This window comes from Neophocaena asiaeorientalis, unplaced genomic scaffold (assembly GCF_003031525.2).
Source record: "Neophocaena asiaeorientalis asiaeorientalis breed wild unplaced genomic scaffold, Neophocaena_asiaeorientalis_V1.1 scaffold7, whole genome shotgun sequence".
In the NCBI taxonomy this organism is placed as follows: Eukaryota; Metazoa; Chordata; class Mammalia; order Artiodactyla; family Phocoenidae; genus Neophocaena; species Neophocaena asiaeorientalis.
In genome coordinates, this window is record NW_020185337.1 from 20,811,714 (window position 1) to 20,832,331 (window position 20,618).

At 46.1% G+C, this 20,618-nt stretch overlaps 1 protein-coding gene and 1 non-coding gene across 3 annotated transcripts; both read left to right on the forward strand.

Annotated features, from left to right (window-relative positions):
• The first annotated feature begins 2,013 nt into the window (after nucleotides 1-2,013).
• Nucleotides 2,014-2,086, forward strand: TRNAG-CCC (transfer RNA glycine (anticodon CCC)). The gene has a single exon. It is a non-coding gene; the product is annotated as a tRNA-Gly (tRNA).
• Nucleotides 2,087-3,399: 1,313 nt separating this feature from the next.
• TRIM75 (tripartite motif containing 75) lies at nucleotides 3,400-18,891 on the forward strand. 2 transcript variants are annotated; one of them, XM_024736066.1, is made up of 3 exons: nucleotides 3,400-4,126; nucleotides 4,486-4,702; nucleotides 17,563-18,891. In XM_024736066.1, exon 3 carries the CDS (start codon nucleotides 18,075-18,077, stop codon nucleotides 18,813-18,815), a length of 741 nt encoding a protein of 246 aa, XP_024591834.1. In that variant the 5' UTR covers nucleotides 3,400-4,126; nucleotides 4,486-4,702; nucleotides 17,563-18,074; the 3' UTR covers nucleotides 18,816-18,891. The 2 variants fall into 2 exon arrangements, with proteins under 2 accessions (XP_024591834.1, XP_024591835.1); XM_024736067.1 differs by lacking the exons at nucleotides 3,400-4,126; nucleotides 4,486-4,702 and adding an exon at nucleotides 10,919-11,030.
• The last annotated feature ends 1,727 nt before the right edge of the window (nucleotides 18,892-20,618 follow it).

A 20,618-nucleotide genomic window follows, 5' to 3' on the forward strand; every position in this document is an offset into this window, starting at 1 on the left:
CTGATGGTGATAACACAGGAAGCAGCCTCAGAAAGCTCGGAGGACCTTTCTGCCTGTTAGAAGTCGAAGGCACAGGCATATACATTTTTGAAACAAAGGATCATACATCAAAATGACCGACTAATATTTTACATAAACTTCACCAAAGATACATAGTCCAGGTAAGCACATGCCAAGCAAGCATCTAACCCTATCCACCCCACGCCCCTTCACCTAAAGGGCTGGGAAAGAACACTGTTTTTTTAAGAAGTTACATTGCTAGGGTCAGAATAAAGGGGAAAAAATGATCTTTATGGTTGAGCGGGTGCTCCCATCTTTGAGAAGTTCTGGTTAACTGTAATAAAGATGCACACTGCACATTAGGGAGGGAGGAGGCCCAAACAAACAGAATTTTATGTGTAATTTTTTCTTGTCCTGCCTTAAAATATAAATTTTACTTCAGCCCTCTATTATGGCTTCTAGCAGCTTAAGGTCTTGCCCCTAGGGTGATCCTAGTGCCCCACCCCTTTAAAATACCTGCCTAGAAAAGCTCAACACTGCCCGAAGAATTTGTGATTTGTTCCAGGCAGAACCTGGATAGGCAGACAGACCCCAGAGCCCTCTCTTGGAGCAGCTACTTTAGAAAGCTTGCAATGAAAATTCTTTCCTCTGACCTTTGTGATAAAAATCTACCACCCAGAACTGTTTCCTTAAGGACTTGTGAGCCCCTCTCTTTAAGATGCAGATATTCAGGGAGATAACTCTGTGCTAGCTCCCAGTCCCTGTGGGAGCAATAAGGACCAACCTTTCTTCAACTTGCACTGCTGCTTCCTCTCATAAAGATAGAAGTTTCTTTCTCCCCTGACAAATGCCAATTAACAAACCCAGATGGCCTAGTCACATGGATCACCCACCCACCCCTTTACTACCCCTTAGTGACTTTCCCTTAGCACACTCCAGCCTTTGAAAAGTCTTCAGCCTTCTGATTCAGGGGAAGTGGAGTTCAGTTCATACTGTAGTATTACTGAACAAAATATGTCCTTACCACTTTCGTGTCCAGCTTTGTTTATGTCTAACAATCCATCCAGGTAGCAAAGTTCTATTATTAAAATATGCTTGCCTTTTAAAAAATAAATATTTGGACTTGGCTTCCTGTAGTCAGATAAACTTTGCTGTCAGTGTTGTTGACCGCCGTTAACCTCTGCTTCAGCTGGTATTAAAAAACAAAATTCAACTGAGTGAATTTGAAGACCTAATTGGCTTTACTAAATGATTCATGAATCAGGCATCATCCCATCTAACAAATAGAAAGGAGCTGTACAATGAAAGGTTTTTTAAAAGGAGGAAGGAGGGGACAAGGAAGTCAAAAAGAAAAGAAAGGATTATTTCAGGCAAGGTCACCTTCTTCGGGGAGAAGGGTAGGGGTTTATCATGCAGATCACCTCACTAGTGTTGATCAGGAAATTCCAAACTGATTGGTTTAAAATTACATTTCTCTGGGTATATACCCAGTACACATATATACAATGGAATATTACTCAGCCATAAAAAGGAACGAAACTGGGTCATTTGTGGAGATGTGGATGGACCTAGAGACTGTCATATGGAGTGAAGTAAGTCAGAAAGAGAAAAACAAATATTGTATATTAATGCATATATGTGGAACCTAGAAAAATGGTATAGATGATCTTATCTGCAAAGCAGAAATAGACACAGAGGTAGAGAACAAATGTATGGATACCAAGGGGGAAAGGAGGGGGTGGGAGGAATTGGGATATTGGGATTGACACATATACATATTGATACTATGTATAAAATAGATAACTAATAATATACTGTATAGCACAGGGAACTCTACTTAATGTACTGTGGTGACCTAAATGGGAAGAAAATCCAAAAAAGAGGGGATATATGTATATGTATAGCTGATTCATTTTGCTGTACAGTAGAAACTAACACAACATTGTAAAGCAACTATACTCCAATAAAAATTAATTAAAAAAATAAAAAATAAAATTACATTTCTCAGCGACTTCCCTGGTGGGCCAGTGGTTAAGACTCTGCACTCCCAATGCAGAGGGCGCAGGTTCGATCCCTGCTCAGGGGACTAAGATCCCACATACTGTACAATGCTGTCAAAAAAAAAAAAAAAAAAACCCAAAATTACATTTCTGAGCGAGGCTGAAACTGCAGTTAGGTGTTAAGTTTTAGTTTGCTTCTGCGGGGCTTAGCATTAGTGACTCCACTTTGGACCTACTGATCCTTTTTTAACACTGGAAATGTATTAGGCAGGCTCTTAGAAAGGCTCAGCTCATCCAAATTAATTCAGTTGACGAATTACTCATTAGGGAGAAGAGGAGCAAGGCAGTGTGATTCACAAAACCTCTGATCGAAGAACGGGAGAAACAGGGGTTCCCATAGGAAGTTCCTCAAGCCCGTCTTCGAACGCTGCATTCCTGAAGGGGAGGTTGGAGTGGACTTAGTTTAAAGAGCGACACAACAATGCAAACAAAACCACTCCCTGACACTGGGCCTGCGCCACAATTGGCTCAGACAGCCAGGCCTCCTAGGTTCCTCCCTTCAGAGACATGCACTCCCAGGTCTGCAAGAGTGCAGTGTGCTGCGACCCACTCTTGGGCAGAACAGAAATGCCATCTTGAATATTTACTGTTCTCTATTACGCTTTATCTACCCACATCCCAAATTAAATGCGTGTCATCAGAACTTAAGAAAGTGAGGGCTTTTGGGTTGTATTTTATTTTTTTATTTAGAAACCACATACGAACATTTAAGGGCATCTCATAATGGTGAAACAGACAAAAGATGCTGAGAAAGGAATACTTTTAAATAGAAAAGCGTTGTATGAGATTACTGGAATTGATATGTACGCTAAAAATAAGAATTCCAGTTGTTCCCCCCTTTTCCATTTATCTTGTATACAACAAATATTAACTGATTGCTTACTATTTACCAAGCACTGCCCTAGATGCCGGGAATACAACTGTGAATGTAAGGGAGGAAAACCTTTTTCTCTACCCTTCTTAATTTTGGGGGGGCTTATTTATTAATTAAAACAGATTAACAGGGGACTTCCCTGGTGGTGCAGTGGTTAAGAATCCGCCTGCCAATGCAGAGGACACAGGTTTGATCCCTGGTCCAGGAAGATCCCACATGCTGCGGAGCACCTAAGCCCGTGCGCCACAACTACTGAGCCTGCGCTCTAGAGCCCGCGAGCCACAACTACTGAAGCCTATGCGCCTAGAGCCCGTGCTCCGCCACAAGAGAAGCCACCGCAATGAGAAGCCCGCGCACCGAGACAAAGAGTAGCCACCCCCCCGCTCGCTCGCCGCAACTAGAGAAAGCCACGCGCAGCAATGAAGACCCAACGCAGCCAAAAATAAGTAAATACATTTATTTAAAAAAAAAAAAAAGACAGCAAACTACATTTGCATCCCTTAACTAGGGAAGGGCAACCATCAAGTTTCAAGGAAGCATCTGGACTGCGGACGCTGTCCATTAGCCTTGTAACTTTAAAAGGAATTTATCAAATTTAGCAAAACAAGTGACAACTAACCCTGCAAGATCGGCTCAGGAGACCAGGAGAAAGGGAGTAAAAGATGGCTCTGGCTGCACACCTAGTCGGGGCTGCGGCACCCAGAACTAGGAAGCTTTGCTCTCCTATGGGTTTTGTCCCTCCCAGATTTCTGAGCTCAGGAGCAGTCGCTGTGCACTGCAGCTTGAGCCAGTCGCGGAAGACCTAACCAAGCCCAGCCCAAAAGAAGGAACGGCTTCGGGGCTGTTTGTTTCTCTTTGATAAAGGAGCCCTTCCTTGTTCTTGCTTTTACTCTCTCTGGTATTTGATGCAACAACCCCCCAGAAGCGATTTAGAGTGACTGGTAAAACAAAGTATACCAAAACCTCGCAGCAACCAAAAGGATGAAGTTCCTTCTGGACTGCCTCCAGCTTCTGCCCTTACTGCTCATCTGCACCTTAAGAGTCTCTCCTGAAGCTTTTCATTCCGAAGAAGAGACAAGCAGTCACCGGAGAAATCGTCCTGATTACTGGAGCTGGACACGGAATTGGGAGACTGACTGCCTATGAATTTGCCAAACTTAAATGCAAACTGGTCCTGTGGGATATAAATAAGGTAACAGTGCTTGCTGTGTTTTACTTTCTGGTACCTTTAATCTGTGTTGCATTTTGCTGGCAACAGCCCCCTACAGCATCTCTGTTAAGCATGTAGAAAAAAATTACTAGCTTTGCCATTCTATAGATGGGGGGAAAACGTGGATTAATTAATGTGTTGATGATCACATGATAAACAAACATAGAGCATATGATTCCCAGTTACTGCCCATCACCAATTTGACATTGTAAATTTATCTTCACTTTTGCCCTGAAAATAATTTGTAATCTCCTCCTGAACCTGATTTCACTGATCCTGCTGTCTTTTTTTCTTTCTTTCTTACTTTTCTTTTCTTTTTTTTTTTTGGCGGCCCTGTACAGGCATGTGGGATCTTAATTCCCCAACCAGGGATCAAACCCGTGCCCCCTGAATATGGACTGTGAAGTCTTAACCACTGGACCGCCAGGGAAGTCCCTGATCCCTCTATCTTAATCATATGGAAAAAGTTAAAAGCCGGATACGAGTTCGGATTCTCCTCCTGTTAAGTCGAACGGAACTCGGTTAGTTCCTGCAAGGGTGGAAATAAATCATATCATGGTGAGTGGTCATGATGGGAAGATCGATCATAGTTGTTCTTGTGTTGTGGTGAGGGTGAAGGACCCGTTTATTAAGAGTACAGATAAGAGGATAATTGATAGTGTTGCTTCATCCGAGATCTTTGTGCTCCTGCTCGTAGGGCCCCAATTAGTGCATATTTTGAGTTGGAGGCGCTGAACAGTTCAGAGTTACATATATATAAAACGGAATCTCTGTCTTGTACACCTGAAACTAAAACGACATTGTAAATCAACTATACTTCAATAAAATTAAAAAAAAAAAAGAAACAGAAACAGAACTAAGCAAGAGGAAAACAGCGAATTAAGGCAGCAGCTGAAGCAACCTAAAGGAAAAGGAACTTCAGATGGTGGCTTAGAATCCCAGTTTATAAAGCAGCTTCAACAAAGAGTAGTGCGTTTGTAGACGAGAGAGAGGACATGGGAAGCAGATTTAGGCTTTCAAGGGCAGCAAAATGTGGGAAGTTAAATCCACAGAAGAGAATTAATGGAGTGAGGTTTGCAGATTCCTCTGGTGTCCACTCTGGGCTTAAAGCATCTGCATCCATGAAAATGAGAAATTGTATCCCACCTCCAGGCAGAAAAGGAAAATCTTCTGGGTTTTCTTCTTTATTGCATTCTGCTCAGAATAATTTTTTAGGTCAAAAACATTTATATAGTGGTGACATATACTAGTTTCTTTCAAGTGCAACTTACAGAGGAATGATTCTCAAATGTTAGGGTACACTGGGATCACCTGGTCGGCTTTTTGTAACGTGGATTGATTTCTTGACTCCCCACCCCACCCTGTGAATTTCTGCTCAGTAGGTTGGAAGTGGGGCTTAAGAATCAGTAGGTTGAATAAATGTGTGCATGGTTCTGATGCTGCTGGTCTGGACAGCACATTTGAAACCCTGGGCAGGCCCTGCTTGCAGAGGGGTCCTCCCTGTACCTTCTCCACACCTCCACCTCCCACTTCCCTGAATTCTTCTTAATAATGTCATCAGAGACCCAGGTTTCCAAGCACACAGAATAGTCTCAGTTCCTACTGCAACGCTTCTTCTCGGTCTGTTCAATATTACGAGAGTTTTCTCCATCAGTCTCTTGAGTGTTTGAACATCCTGCGAGCAGAGGCACTGACTGCCTTTGAGTTCTGGACTCTCTTTTCAAGGATGCTTGCGTGAGGAACTGCTTAGGAAAATCTCTATACCATCACCCTCCAGAGCAGTGGGAGGAGAGATTGCTGTACAACATAATAAAGATGATGCCTCCCTGAGGCAGAGACTGGGCAGGTTTGCCTGCAGCCCAGTAGAGAAGCTTGGGATGTCCTGGCCTGGAGGTTCCTCGGCTGTGCTGTAAATTCGCTGCGTGCACAGCATCCATCTAGGCCCATCCACGATGAAAGGACAGGGGGAACTGACGCTAGCATGGAGCTCACGCTGCCCGCGCTGCCCCAAGTGAGAACATGCTTTGCGTCTGATCCAAGATGATACTGTTCCGCCAGCATCCAGGACACAGGGGCAGGCTAACTTGTTAGCTCAGAACTAAGGCAAATCTCAGATCCTTCATAGTTCTTAACATGTACATTCTCAAATGTTTTACAGCAAACATTGTAAAGGCTTTACTCCCCAGATCTTGATTTTTCAATGTCCTTCACCAGTAAAGGCAGATAGGGTGTCATGGAGAAATGGTTGGAAAGAACGAGACTGAAAGCACACGTCTGACAGCAGAGCTGTGTTTGGAGACTAGTGAAGACCCGCCAGAAGGATGCAGAGGCAGGGCAAAGGCCCCGACAGGCCCAATACAGAGCACTCTGGACCTCAGCAAAGAAGATAAGGGATTATACACATTGGAGAAAAAAGAATTCATGAGCCCAAGAGGTACCTTTAAAAAGGCCAGAGGGGGAGTCAGGGAGGGAAAGGTCTTCTTTAGAGAGGATGCCAGCAGTGAAGTGTGGGCATGCACAATTAGAGAACCACCATCTGCTACCCACAATGCCACCACTGAGCCAGAAGGAATCCTCACTGGTGGTCAAAGGCTTTGTTAGGGAGCTGGGTATCAGGGACAGACCACTTGGCCTGTGACGATGAAGGAGAAAGGGACCTTTCTCATGGAGACATGCCCAGACACCTCTTGAACCAAGTGCCCAAACTGACACTGTGCGTCCCCTAATGGGATGCAGTGGGAGGAACTCTACATCGCCCAGATGATGTCCCGGACAAAAATGTTCAATCAGAATTGAATCACGAGGAATGAGGCAAATCTAGAATGGGGAACACTGCAGGAGACACCTGGCCTGAAGTTTTCCTAAAAGTCAGTGTCTTGAAAGACAAAGAGGGGGAGGGACAGGAGCAGTGTTCTAGATTTGAAGATAATATGGGGGGTGAGGAGTGTTTTCATTGCCTTGATGATGCTGGTGCTTTCATGCATTATACTCATGTCAGCCCCCATGAAACTGTGCACCTTAGTTTGTACTTTATTGCTTGTCAATCATACCTTGATAAATGTATTTTTTAAAAGAGAGGGAAACTTTTCTAGATTAAAATAGCTGAAACAAAATGATAATGTACGAACATTAATCGAGATCTGAATTTTGAAAATAAATTTAAATATGGCTTTGCAGCGATTGGAGAAATGAATGTTACATATTAATTAAAAACATATTCCTTCGTTACAGTAATGATATTGTGTAGGAGACATTCTCAGTTTTAGGATGTTAAAATTGAATATTTAGCAGGTGTCTGAAACTCCCAAATGCTTTAGCAAAACAATTTAAGGGATAAACAAAATGGATATATGGAGAGAAATAATACACTGTGGCCAACACGTCCATTTGACAGTTGGAGGGATAGGTATATAGGTGTCAATTTTACCATTCGTTTCATTTTTCTGTAGGTTTGTAATTATTTTTAAAAAGAGTGTGGAAAAATAGGAGTGTTTGCTTCTTGAGAGATCGATTCCTGGAATTAAGTGAATTGGTGAGTTGGAACAGACTCAGATACAGTCACTTTTTAAAAATATTATACCCTACCATATTGTATGAGTTACTTCGTACAGTAAACTAATGAGGATATATTATTATTAAATTATGCGGAACAATCTCCTTCCCATCTTTGCACCCACTCTCACTCCTCAAAATCAGAACGTTAGAAATGATTTTAACACCGTTTGATGTGTACATATTGAGCAAAAATATACCAAAGTTCTAGGCATTTCTATAAGTGTATAGTTGATAACATACCTAAAAAAAAATGAAAACAAAAGCTAGAAGTAAGGTTTTGGGGTCAATACTTGCTAAGGTCTCTTTGTCCTCTGAGTTTTTTATAATCTACTAATTCCCTAACATTTCCCTTTTTTGGGAGGCTGATCTAACGCTAATATAACTTACAGAGTAACTGATCTGTGCCCGTTAACGTGGAGAATATACATCTACACTTACTATTAACAACATCGCTGTGACTTTTGACTTAGATTTATTTGGCAGATAACTGAGATCACCCCAAAGCTCAAGCTCATTCTGCTTCACCCACACATGGCTTGTCTCTCATCCTTCCATAAATCCTCCTTGTATGGAAGTCTTACGAATCATGCTTTACCTCTTTTGGGACTTTTTTGAGGAGAATATTCTCAAATCAGGAATTAGCACGTCAAGGAGGAGTAAAGGTACAGATCTAAGTATTTTGAAAGAGACAGGCTGTTGTCACAGCCCAGAGAAGTGAGATTCCCTCCGGGTGGCCCCGAGTAAATCACCACTCTAAGCCTCCCTTTCTACTTTTGCCTATGGGAGACAATTCTTCCTACAACAGAGAATTCTCATAAAGTTTTCATGGGAAGTTTGATTAAAGCATAGAGCAGAAGGTCTAAACTATAGTAAAGTACTCAATAAAGGGTAGCTTTTACTTTAAAATGAGAGAGCAAAGAATACCAGAGGAAAGGCTGATCTAGCGAAAGGATATCCTTTCTCCAAAAACTTTCTTTTCCCATCATGAATACAACACTTTCCATTTAAGTATTTTTGCTCACAGTTGATCCCCCCAAATTGAAATATTTGTGTGGATATGGGATAATTTCTAAGACCCAAAGTTAAGTGAGAAAAGGGGCAGGGGTGTGGTTAGAGAACACTTCTCCTCTCAGTTGTGGTTTAAAAGGCATAAGGACATTCGCCTATATGTGCAGAGACCACTTCCAGTATAGACGTAGAGCTGGAAACGTTCAGCTCTGACACGTGCTGCAGTGGCCAGTAGAGGACTGCACACCCTGCATTATTTTTCATCTATTCATATCAGTTCGGTTGTTCAAAAGCTTTCCAGCAGATGGTGCTAGACACCATTCAGTGCACAAGTCCTTAGGACAGGAATTTGTGTCCACAATGAAAATAAAAGCCTTACCCCCTCTCCCGAATGGAAGGTCATCCACACCGAAACAGGGCAATAACTGCATTGCTTTAAAAAAAATACATTGAAGTATAGTTGATTTAGAGTGTTTTGATAGTTTCTGGTGTACAGCAAAGTGATTCAGTCATATTTATTATTTTTCATATGTATATATATGTACATATGAAATATATATATTTATTCTTTTTCATATTCATTTCCATAATTGTTTATTCCAGGATATTGAATATAGTTCCCTGTGCTATACTGTATGTCCTTGTTGCTTCTCTATTTTATATACACTAGTTTGTATATGCTAATACCAAACTCCTAATTTATTCCTTTCCCACGCAATTTAACGTGCAGTAAACATAAGTATGTTTTCTATGTCAGTGAGTTTATTTCTGTTTTGGAAATAAGCTCATTTGTATCATACTTTAGATTCCAAATATGAGTGATATCATGTGATATGTCTTTCTCTGCCTGACTCACCTCACTTAGTATGATAATCTCTAGGTCCATCCACGTTGTTGAAAATGGCATAATTTCATTCTTTTTTATGACTGAGTAGTATTCCACTGTATTATATGTACCATATCTTCTTTATCCATTCATCTATCAAGGGACATTTAGGTTTCTTCCATGTTCTGGCTCTTGTGAATAGTGCTGGTATGAACAGAAGGGTGCATGTATCCTTCAGAACTATAGATTTGTCCAGATATATGCCCAGGAGTGAGATTCCTGGATCATATTTTTAGTTTTTTAAAGAATCTCCCTGTGTTCTTCATAGTGGCTGTAACAATTTACATTCCCACCAACAGTATAGGAGGCTTCCCTTTTCTCCATACTCTCTCCAACATTTATTATTTGTAGACTTTTTGATCATGGCCATCATGCTGCTATAAATGCCATTATTTCATTCTTTTTTATGACTGGGTAATATTTCATTGTGTGTGTGTGTGTGTGTGTGTGTGTGTGTGTGTGTATGTATATATACACACCACATCTTCTTTATCCATTCATCTGTTGATGGATGGTCCCATCCAGTCTTAACTGGCTCAGATCGAACTAGACACTGCTGACTCCAAGTCCCTGGAAAATCACTGGGGCCAACATCTTACTGTTTGTGGAGGACATGCAAGTCTTAAAACGACCTTGATCAGTGAAAGCAGGTGAAATAGATTAAAGCCACGGTTTCAGAAAGACACCTCTTCTTTCCTGGCAAGGACTTGATCAGTGAGAAACCCTGAACTCTTTGCTACAGCCCTCCCAGTGTCCTTTCTGTCTATAAAAGAGCTCTCCTCTCCATCTGTGCTGGGGACTTGCACATGGCTTGCCATGGTGGCAGATCCCAAACGGCAATTCTGTGAGAACCAACCCGTCTTTTCTGGAGAAACATCTGGCCATCTCTTTGTTTCAGGTTAGCAAGAGGGAGCTTTAAAATGGCACACTGAGGCTTAAAAGCCAACACCAGTAGGGGACCCACATTCTCTTATTGTATTCTCTGAAACAAATTGCAAAGCCCCACTCAAGGGGGCTGTAAAGGTATATGTATCAAGAGGTAAAAAAAATGATGTTAACCACAATTCTTGAGTCCAATTAGACACTCATGAAATTTACATTAATACTGAGGGCTAGAAATAAAACTTTCCAAATACAACTTATAAATACATAAACATAGAAACTGTTAATAATTTTGGCTCAATTTGATAGCAGTTGTTCAATAAGTTCATAGAAGATATTTCTTTTAAGTAAAATAAGCCTTAAAACAGTTTTCATTAGGAGAATTATAAAGCATTATTATTATGAAATTTTGGTGATTCGTCAGAAAAAATCACGGAGTGTGATGTCTAAACACAATGGAATGAAAGAAGAAAAATCTCTTAACTGAGAAAGGCTTCTGTGGATGAGGATCTAGGAGCTACATAAATGACTGGAGTGACGTGCTGAAGACCAGAGGTGGGTGGAGGTACGTCCCGACCGGAAACACACAGTCACACACACAGACGTATTTCGTGCTTTGTGTGGTTCTGATATGTACAAAATTCTGTCACTCTGTTTAGTTAAAGAACACATTCCCCAGTGGATCAAATGTCATCGAAAGTTAACCAGGGTATATTAACCATATTTCCATAAAGTATAAACTATCTGGACACAGAGGGTGGGGTCCCCAGCCAGAGAGGATTACTGCCAGGCCTCGAAAGCTCATGAAATTTGTTCTGCTGGATTTCAAATCTGCCCTAGCAACGTGGTGCCGCCAAACCCTGGTCTTCTCTCCAGCACACATTGTCTTAACAGCGACTCTCCTAATTTCTGCTATTTTTGCAATCTGGATAGGCTGAGGATCTCCAAAATCATCAAATCCTGCTTTTATTTTATTTTATTTACTTATTTATCTTCTGACTGGTCCCCTTAATCGATCTCCCTCCTCTCACATTTTTCTGTAAGCAGCAGGAAGGAACCAGGCCACACCCTGAACACATTGCTTGGAAATCTCAGCCAAATATCCAGGCGATTCCCTCTCAAGTTCTGCTTTCCACACAGCTGTAGGACACAATTCAGCCATCTTTTTCTCCCGCGATATACCAAGAATCACCTTTCTTCCAGTTTCAAGTCACACGTTCTTCATTTCCACCTGAGTTCTCACCAAAGCACCTTTAAAATTCACGTTTCTGCCAACATTCTCCCTAGGACAGTATGTGTATTCTCAAAGGCTAAAGGTATTCGTCATGAGCTCCCTGTTGGGCTGGTTAATGACATTGTCATACCATATGGGTTAGAAAACAGAGGACTAACAGAATATTAGTAGGGAAAACCAGAATCCTGATGAAATGCCTTCAAGGGCCAATCGTTCCACAGTTGAATCTCCTAGGATAGGTGATTTGAAGAATCAATGTCTGTCTCCTCTTCACACTTGGACTCAGAGCAGTCGGACATCAGACCTTATCACTCAGTTGACACTTTTCAGAAATTTCATAAGTGATCTGGAAGTCAAGTCACTTGACTTCAGTTCTTCTTTACTTTTCTGTGCTTATTGACTCTGTTCTTGGCCACGAGATTGACAAGAATCAACTGTGATTTTATACCAGTTCCCTGCTTGCCAGGAGTCACGTGAACAAGAACTTTTCCCGTTAGAATTCTGTGGCCTTAAAGGGGGGGGTTACAGAGGAGGGGCCAGAGCAGGGGCCCTAGGACAGTGGTGTGGGATGCAGTGACATAGGTTCAATCTAATGCCCACAGGACTTGCAGCTGGACTGATTGGTTGGGATTAAGGAATGAGAATTCAAAGATTCTTCCAAGGATTTCTGCATTTGCACTTGGGCAAATGATAGTTCCATTACTGAGATGTGGACAGTAGGAAATGAGTAGTTTTCTGAACTGCAGAGAAGGTTGCTGGAAAATAAGAGTTACATTTTACCTATTAAGGGAAAAATCATTTCTAAGATGCTGAGACAAGACAGTGTGGGGAATTGCTGCTGTTCATTACTGTATTCCCATCTCCTATAATGGTCCTAGTTATTAATTAATAAGCGCTCAATAAATATCTGTGGTACTCATTAACTAGCTAATTAATTCTAGAATATGCAAATCTTATACGTCAAAACCATGGTCCAGTGCACACCTTGTTAATTGATTTTGTCTGCTTGGTGCACTTGTAAGGCCAACACTCTCTCTCCTTTCCTGTAAGGTGTGACTAAGCCCTTAGCTCTCATCACAACAGATAAAAAGTAAAATCATCATTTCTCTTCCAATCACTGCCACTTCCACTCTCCAGGGCAGACTTTATTTATGCAAAGGAGAATATTACTGATGTGAGAAAAAACATGCTGGTAACTTGGTCTTGGCCAGGGCTGTGACCTGCCTAAAGTCCAGGGCTGAGGACTGGAAAGGGCGAGGTCATTCTAATCTCTGCTGCACTGAAGCCGTGGGGCACAAGCAGGAAGCAGGAAGCAGAGTCAGCAGACGCTCAGAGGACTCTGTACTGTGTGCACCGCTGCCCCCTGGCCCTGGGGTTCCTGCTTCATTCTACACCATACTGGACGCTCTTTTCAGGCTGGAAACCTGAACCATCATCAGCACACCTGTCTCCTGGGCTGGGACTTTGCACAGTTTTTCTTCTGTGTGTCAGGCAGGTCCAGAGCTGGTCTGTGTACACTGCCCCCTCTGGGATGAGGGGCCCTCCAACCCTGCACTAGGGACCCACTTGATCTATGGGCGCAGCGAACATAGGATGGACTCAACCAGACCCCTGAACCTGAGGGGTGCAGGCCCCTCCACATGCCCGGGGTGCCAGAGATTGTGCCTGGGAAGAGCAGGGGAGCCCGAGGGTCTGGCATCACACCTCCCCAGGGAAGAAGCCTTTCAGATTTCAGTTCCTTATCAGTGAAGATGGGGTTAAGTGGCCTTGAGAGGTTCATGAGAAGATCACAGAGGTGCAGCGGAGGCCAACCGTGCCTGACCTAATCAGAGTAGACCCTCCCCTCCTTTCCCCTCCCCTGCCCTCTGCTCCCTTCTGGGCAGCAGGTCTGAACACCCTCTTCCCTCACAGGACCCCACTCCCCAGGGGGAGGAGCCACGGTCTTTAGGGTGGGACCCCAATAGCTCCATCCTCCTCCTGGGGGTGTATATAAGCCCGGGTCACATCCTGGACCACACTATCTGGTGGGAGAGCAGCCTGAGGACCCGGCCCTGTGAACCAGGAAAGAACCGCAGCCCCAGATAAGTGGGGATCCAGGAGGGGGCACAACTGGGGGCTTCCTGATCCCCTGCGCTGGGCCCAGCCTAGGGATCCCCCTCCAAGGGAATCCAGACTTGGGTTTGGCTCATGTAAGGACACGTCCTTATTAGGTTTCCCAGCCCCTCAGCGGGCCTCGTCCTAGGTCACCTAAATGTTGCCGAGAGCGCCGATGCCCAGTTCCCGCCCTGTCCGGGGCCCAAGGGTGGAGAGACTGATACCTTTTGCGACAGAAGACGCTGGTCTGAAGCCACTGTGGGATCCCCCTCTGGGATGTCTCTGTCAGAGGCAGTTTGTGGTGTCAAACAAAATTTCAGAAACCCAGACCTAATTGAATTGGAGATGTTTATTTGGGGGCTGTTAGAACTGCAGCCCTGGAGACCCGGATTGAAGATGCACTTGAACTGTCATCCCCAGGCTACAAAATGGGGAAGGCTTATAATGGCAGAAAACTTTCAAGATTACATAAATTGGTTATCAAGAATTAGGATTGGAGCTGGCAAGAAGTAAAGGTGCTTGTTAAGCAAGGAAGGGTTGGCTGGGGTCGAGACGATTACACAGTTGGTGGGTGGCTGTGATAGTGAAACCGCAAGGTTGCCACTAGAGCTGTTAGCAGACACTCTTGAAAACGGCTGGTGGTGTCCTTGAGTTTGAACCATCTCCGAAAACTCAAGTTCTCAGTGATGAGGGGAGGTATTTGAAACCACGACGACAATGGCCACCTTGGTCCACTTTGATTTTTAAATGACTTTAAATCCATCACCAGTGTGTAGGTGGGGAGGAGAGGGATTAGAGCTGTGGGGCCCAGTATGAACTTGATCTTCCTCAACTTCATCACTGCCTGCTTGCAGACACAGAGAGTACAAGTAAGTTGCCCAAAGTCACTCAGCTCCTAAGGGAGACCAGAAACCTGGCCAGGGTTTTAGTCATTCGACAGCTTAGCCGGGGACTGAGGTATTTGGAGATGCCATCATGGCGGGATAACACGGAGTTGACAGTCACGTGTGGGAGGGAGGCAGATTTCCAAAACCTGGGTAAATTTACAACAGCCAGAGTGGAAAGAGTTCCTGATCCTGTCCTTACAGCTCTGGCACATTTTGTTGGGGGAGGTGAGCCCTCATGGAGTCGGGAAGCTGGGATCTGGAGGAAGGGACAAGTGAGCTCTGAGCTGGGCAGCACAGGAGACAAGTGAGGGCTCTGCTTGTACAAAGGCGCTGGGGCCAGAGGGGGCTGAACCTGCAGGAAGAGGGCAGGAGGTTGAGCGCTGCAGAGGGCTTGGTGCTGGGGGAAGCTGGAGCTGAGGGAAGGACTCAGTTCCTGTGCAGGTAACAGCAGTCCTGCAGGAGAGGGTGTGATTAAATCCTGGCGTGGGTGGGAGGAGACTGGAGGGGCCCAGCGGGTGGTGGTGGGCTGGGTGGTCAGAGGCTGGTGCAGGCACCCAGGGGAACATGTAGGGGCTTGGGCCAGGTTGTCAGTGGGGACAACAGAAGGTGTGTTCTTCGACCATAGCATCCTGAGCATGGCAAGTCTGGGGTTTTGTTAGTTGAGTACCATGAGAACCTCCACGTGCCAGGCCTGCTGCTAGGCACATTTCCCCTCCTCTGTAAATCCTTTCTGAGCTGTCACAGGTCACAGGGCCATAGATGGAAGAGCCAGGATTGCAGCCCAGGCAGCCTGGCTCAGAGTCTCTGCTCGCTCACCCGACCAGGCTTCCTCTCCTTCTGGCTCCACTACCCTGTCTGTGGTCTTTTACAGAGCTCTGCCAATCAGACGAGGCACAAAGAACAATCTCTCTTGTTTTTCACACTGATGTCTCTGAATTATTAAAAATGATCTGCTTTGACTTCATAATTGGCCATCTGTTAATCTTCTTCACCCATTTTTGTATCCTGATTGTTCATTATGTTTGCTTGATATAAGCTAATTAAATGCTTGAAGCAATCATTTGGTTTTCTGATTTTCAAAACTTTGCCTCCTCGGCCAAACAGATTGAACATATTTCTCTATAATTTATTTCTATAGTCTGTGGTTTTATGGTCACTTTTGCTTTTATTAGACATGCACACAGAAAACTGCTTAAGCCTGTAACCCTGCACCACCACCCAGATGAAGAAATACATTGTTACCAGCACCCCTAGAGCCTTCTCACCTTCCTCCCAATCACTAGCCCATCCCTCCTCCTCCAATACAAGCACTAATGCTGAGGTCTAGCACCATGAAGTCATTTTTCCGGCACACGCGGTGTGTATTCTTTTGTGCCCGGCTTTTTGTCACACCATGTTACATCTTAGAGATTCATTTCAGGTTTGGGGTGAAGCGTACTTAGTGCCCACCCAATGCTGATTAATGTCCCACTGTATGAATAGGTGGTAATTCATTTACGCATTCTAATGTTGTGGAACTTTGGGGTTATTTCCAGTTTGGACTTGTGGAAAGTGTTCCATTGATCCTCCGTAAATGTAGTTTTGTGCAGTTTGTAGCCCTTCTAGTTTATACTCTGGATGGTTACACAGCCTGAGTGACATAACTGAGTGTATGTTCTAAGATAGTTAATAATGCAAAATCGTTTTCAAAAGTGGTTATGCCCGGGGCTTCCCTGGTGGCACAGTGGTTGGGGGTCCGCCTGCCGATGCAGGGGGCGCAGGTTCATGCCCCAGTCCGGGAGGATCCCGCGTGCTACAGAGCGGCTGGGCCCGTGAGCCGTGGCCACTGGGCCTGCGCATCCGGAGCCTGTGCTCCGCGGCGGGAGAGGCCACAGCAGTGAGAGGCCAGATTACCTCTCACCAGCTGTGTATAGGTGATCCAGTGACACCACATAGCTCCAAGACGCTGTATCTTAACACTTTGAAATTCATTCTGGGGTCTCTGGACTCACAGATTGTCTTAAACCTATCAGGGCTGGAGACGATCAAATCAATAGACACCCCTCCCCACTCCGCCCAAAGACGCTCACTTCCAGCTTTGGGATCACTTCGCTGATCCCAGTGGACAGTCTGGAGTGCCTAGCAGGACACATCCTCTGTGGGTGCCCTGAACTCTAAGTTCTCATCCCTGAGAGTCGGCCTCTCAGCCTCCTTGAGGATCAGCAGCGGCTCCTAAGGGGAAGCACCACACCTTCTGCTCAGGGTCTTGACCTCACAAATCCTCACTAGTTGGTAGCCCACCACTGTGGTCAGGGAGTACATTTGTATATGTGTGTGTTTCTCCGCTTCAACTCAAATTGAAATACTGATCTCAATCTCATTCTGCGCTTGATGTGAAAAGTCAGTTTTGGGAGGGGGCCCAGAGCAAATTCCATCTAGCCCAAATCCCATCCACTTACGCACACAGTTTAATACATCCTGTAGTTGAGAAGCTTAAGTGAAAAGTAAATGTTGATGTACGAGTTCAACGCTGTCAGAAATATCTGTGGTTTAAGAAATACCATTCTTTTATTAGGTTTTTGAGAAGATTGAAGTGATTGAAGCTGGAAGTTTTATCCTTTAACCAGATTCTCTTAGAATTGGGATGTTATGCAACTCTCCCCGGGTCCCCAGATAGCAGGTGACTGAGTGGGGACTCTCACCCAGGGCCTGGCTCTTGTCCCCAAGCCCACACACTTTCCACAGCCCCAGGACCTAGTCCCATCAACCTGTGGTCCGTGTGGGTGTAGGTGGGTCGTGGTGGAGGGAAGGATCAGAGGATGCCTCACTGTGGCAGTTAGGGTCTCTCAAGACACAGGGCACTTCCTTTTCACAGGAAGGATTATTTTCTTAGCCCCAGGAAGGAAAAGGAACTTTGGAGTTGTGTCTGCTTTCTGACCCAGAGAGTTGCTGAGCTTGGCTTCACAACCTCCAGCTGCTGAGGGCAGCAAGTCGCCCAGATGCTCTGTGATCGGCTGCAGGAGTGAAGGAAGCCCCTCTGGGCACCTGGCTGCACACCGAGCCCTGCAGGGCCTGTAAAATTTCAGCGTCAAGGACGGCAAATAGGGAAACCCGAGGGTGCGCCTGCGGCTCAGCACACAGACCCTGCAGCCCAGCCTCCTAAGAAACCCACCTCAGTGCTGCCCCGATGGCGGTGGCCGCGGCCCTGGATGGAGTCCAGGCGGAAGCCAGATGCCCGGTCTTTCTGGAGGGCCTGAGAGACCCCGGCACCACTGTGTGTGACAACAACTCCGGCCGCTCCTGCATCCAGCGGTCCTGGGCTCACCTGGAAGGCAGGTTCCCCTGCCCCGCGTGCCGCCACCGTGCCAGGAGGGGCAGGTAAGGAGCAACGCCCAGCTGGGTAGGATGATCCGGGTGGGCAGGCTGCTCCAGAGAAGCCGGAGCAACAGGAGGAGACACGAGGAGGCGCGAGGAGCCGCGCCTGTGCAAGCTGCACCGCCAGGTCCTGAGCCTCTTCTGCGAGGAACACCTGGAGGTGCTGTGTCTGTCCCCTGTGCGCCCGGGCACCAGGGCCACTTGGTGAGGCCGGTGGGCGAGGCCGCGGCTGACCACCGGCAGAGGCTCGGCGCTCACGTGGAGCCTTTGGAGAGGCGGGGGGCAGATGTCCACAGCCTGGTGGCCGCGCAGGACAGAAAGCTGCTGGAGCTGCGGGAGCTGGTGCAGCGCCAGCGGCTGGAGCTGGCCTCGGAGTTCCGGCAGCTGAGCCGGGCTGTGGACGGCGAGCAGGAGGCCGTCCTGGCGAGGCTGGTCCAGGAGGAGCAGCACATCCGGAAGCAGCTGGGCGCCAACATCACCGCCTTCTCAGACCACATCTGCGAGCTGCGGGGCCTCCTGCACGAGGTGACGGAGAGAAGCGTGCTGCCTGGAGCCAGGCTGCTGAGCGGCATCGGGGGCGTCCTGGGCAGGTGCGAGCGTCTGAGGTGCCCCGACGTCTGCTCCTTGCAGCTGAGGCGGGAAGGCTGCAGCCTCGCCCCGCCGCACTCGGCTCTGCAGAAAATCATTCAGACGTTCCGGCAGGACGTGACACCCTGGACCCCGAGACGGCGCACCCCAACCTGCTCGTGTCCGAGGACAGAAAGTCGGTGACGTCTGCGAGAAGCAGGCAGCTCTTCCCCGCAAGCGCGTAGAGATTCTGCCCGGAGCCTGCTGCGCGAGGCCCAGGGGTCTTCGCCTGCCGCCCTTCGCCAGCTGCCGGCTGTACTGGGACGGGCGGGTGGGCAGGGCTGCGTGGGCCGTGGGCGTCTGCGCAGACTCCGCCCCCAGGAGCGTGGGCCGTGGGCGCCTGCGTAGACTCCGCCCCCAGAAGCGTGGGCCGTGGGCGCCTGCGCAGACTCCGCCCCGGACCGGCGCCTGCGCAGACTCCGCCCCGGAGGGATAGAGCCGCTTCCGGACTGCGGGGCTGCGCCGAGGGGATTTTGAGGCCTGCGGGCCGGGCGGTGCCGTTCCGCTGGAGCTGAAGGAGGAGGCTGGCGGGATCGGTGTGTATCTCGACTGTGAGTTGGGCGCGATTTCCTTCTGCAGTTGGAAGGACGGGTCCCGCACATCCACTCTTTCACCGATAAATTTTCTGAGGTCCTAAATCTCTCTTTCTGTATCGGATGCGAAGGATGATCAGTGATTTTGCTTCCTTTTCTTCCTGAAATTTATGGACACTAGGTAAAATATTTACACCTGTCCGTACATCTAGCACCGAGACATTATCTTTTAATGCTTATTTTACTTAAAGCCATGAAGAAAGTTTCTCATTTTGTTTTCTATTTTGGTGGTGGTGGTGTCGTTTCCATAGCAGTAGAGATGTTGTCGGAACTAACAGGGACGCGGAGATTAACTGTAAAGTGTTTCTGGAATTCTGACGTTGGAGCCTGTAAAACTATAATTTCACAGCTTCAATAAATGTGTGAACATTTGCATATTTCCTATAACCACACATTTACCTGTTCATAAACACATTACAAGTTCCAGGTTGGGAGAGAAGACACAGCTGTGCGGAGACAATCCTGAGAGGGCCTCTTGCTTTTCTGCCTGTGCTGGGATCGAAAAACCGCCTGATCCAGACTGTTTCCCAGGATGTTTTTATTATGGGAAACAGCCTTGAAAGATAGAGGTGATGTCTCCATCCAGACTTTAGGACTCGCCGTTCTCTCTTCCTTTTCCGCACACCTGGGAAAGATGATGCGAAAGCCTGAGAGCGCCTCCTTTGGTGCAGGGGGCAATGTCAAAGCAAGCGAGACCCCAGTAGTGCCAGAAACCTGACACCAGCCCCACACAGTAACCACCAAAACAAACAAACAAACAAAAATCCAAGCTAGTCTCCTTTCTCTCTCAAGTTACCTTGGATCTACTCGGGTAACCACCGTTCCCTCCCCATAAATCTTATTATAAGAGTAGTAAACATTTTCATATTCCTCTGCTATGTGTAGCATCATTGGATGCCTGACACTGAACCAAATTTTGAGTGGGGATCCACCGTGGCAATACAACCTGGTCCTAACATTTAGCATTCTGAGCAGGCTTTTGGTGATGTTCACCATCATCCATTTTCAGGGTGCTTCTCCTCTGTTTTTTGTTTGTTTGTTTTTGGCTTCCAGCTGGCTCTGATGCCCCAAACAAGCATGCACTTTGAGCATTTATACTTTTACTTGCGAATCAGCTCACCCTTAAGGGGGTCCTTAAAAAAAAAAAAAAAAAGGGAGACAGAGAGAGAAAGAAAAGAAAGAAATCTGGGGAGGATACAAAACTAGAACAGAGATCCACAATTTGACCTAATTGGAAATCTACAATTTACTAAAAGAATCGATAGAACAAAAAAGTTAAAAGGGGGAGATTCTCTTTTGTGCCTCCCTAAACTAGATGCTGATTTGGTAGGATCCCACTAAATTTAAACATAGT

Coding starts and splice junctions, on each gene's coding strand:
- TRIM75 (XM_024736066.1), top strand. CDS start 18,075: ATGATCCGGGTGGGCAGGCTGCTCCAGAGAAGCCGGAGCAACAGGAGG.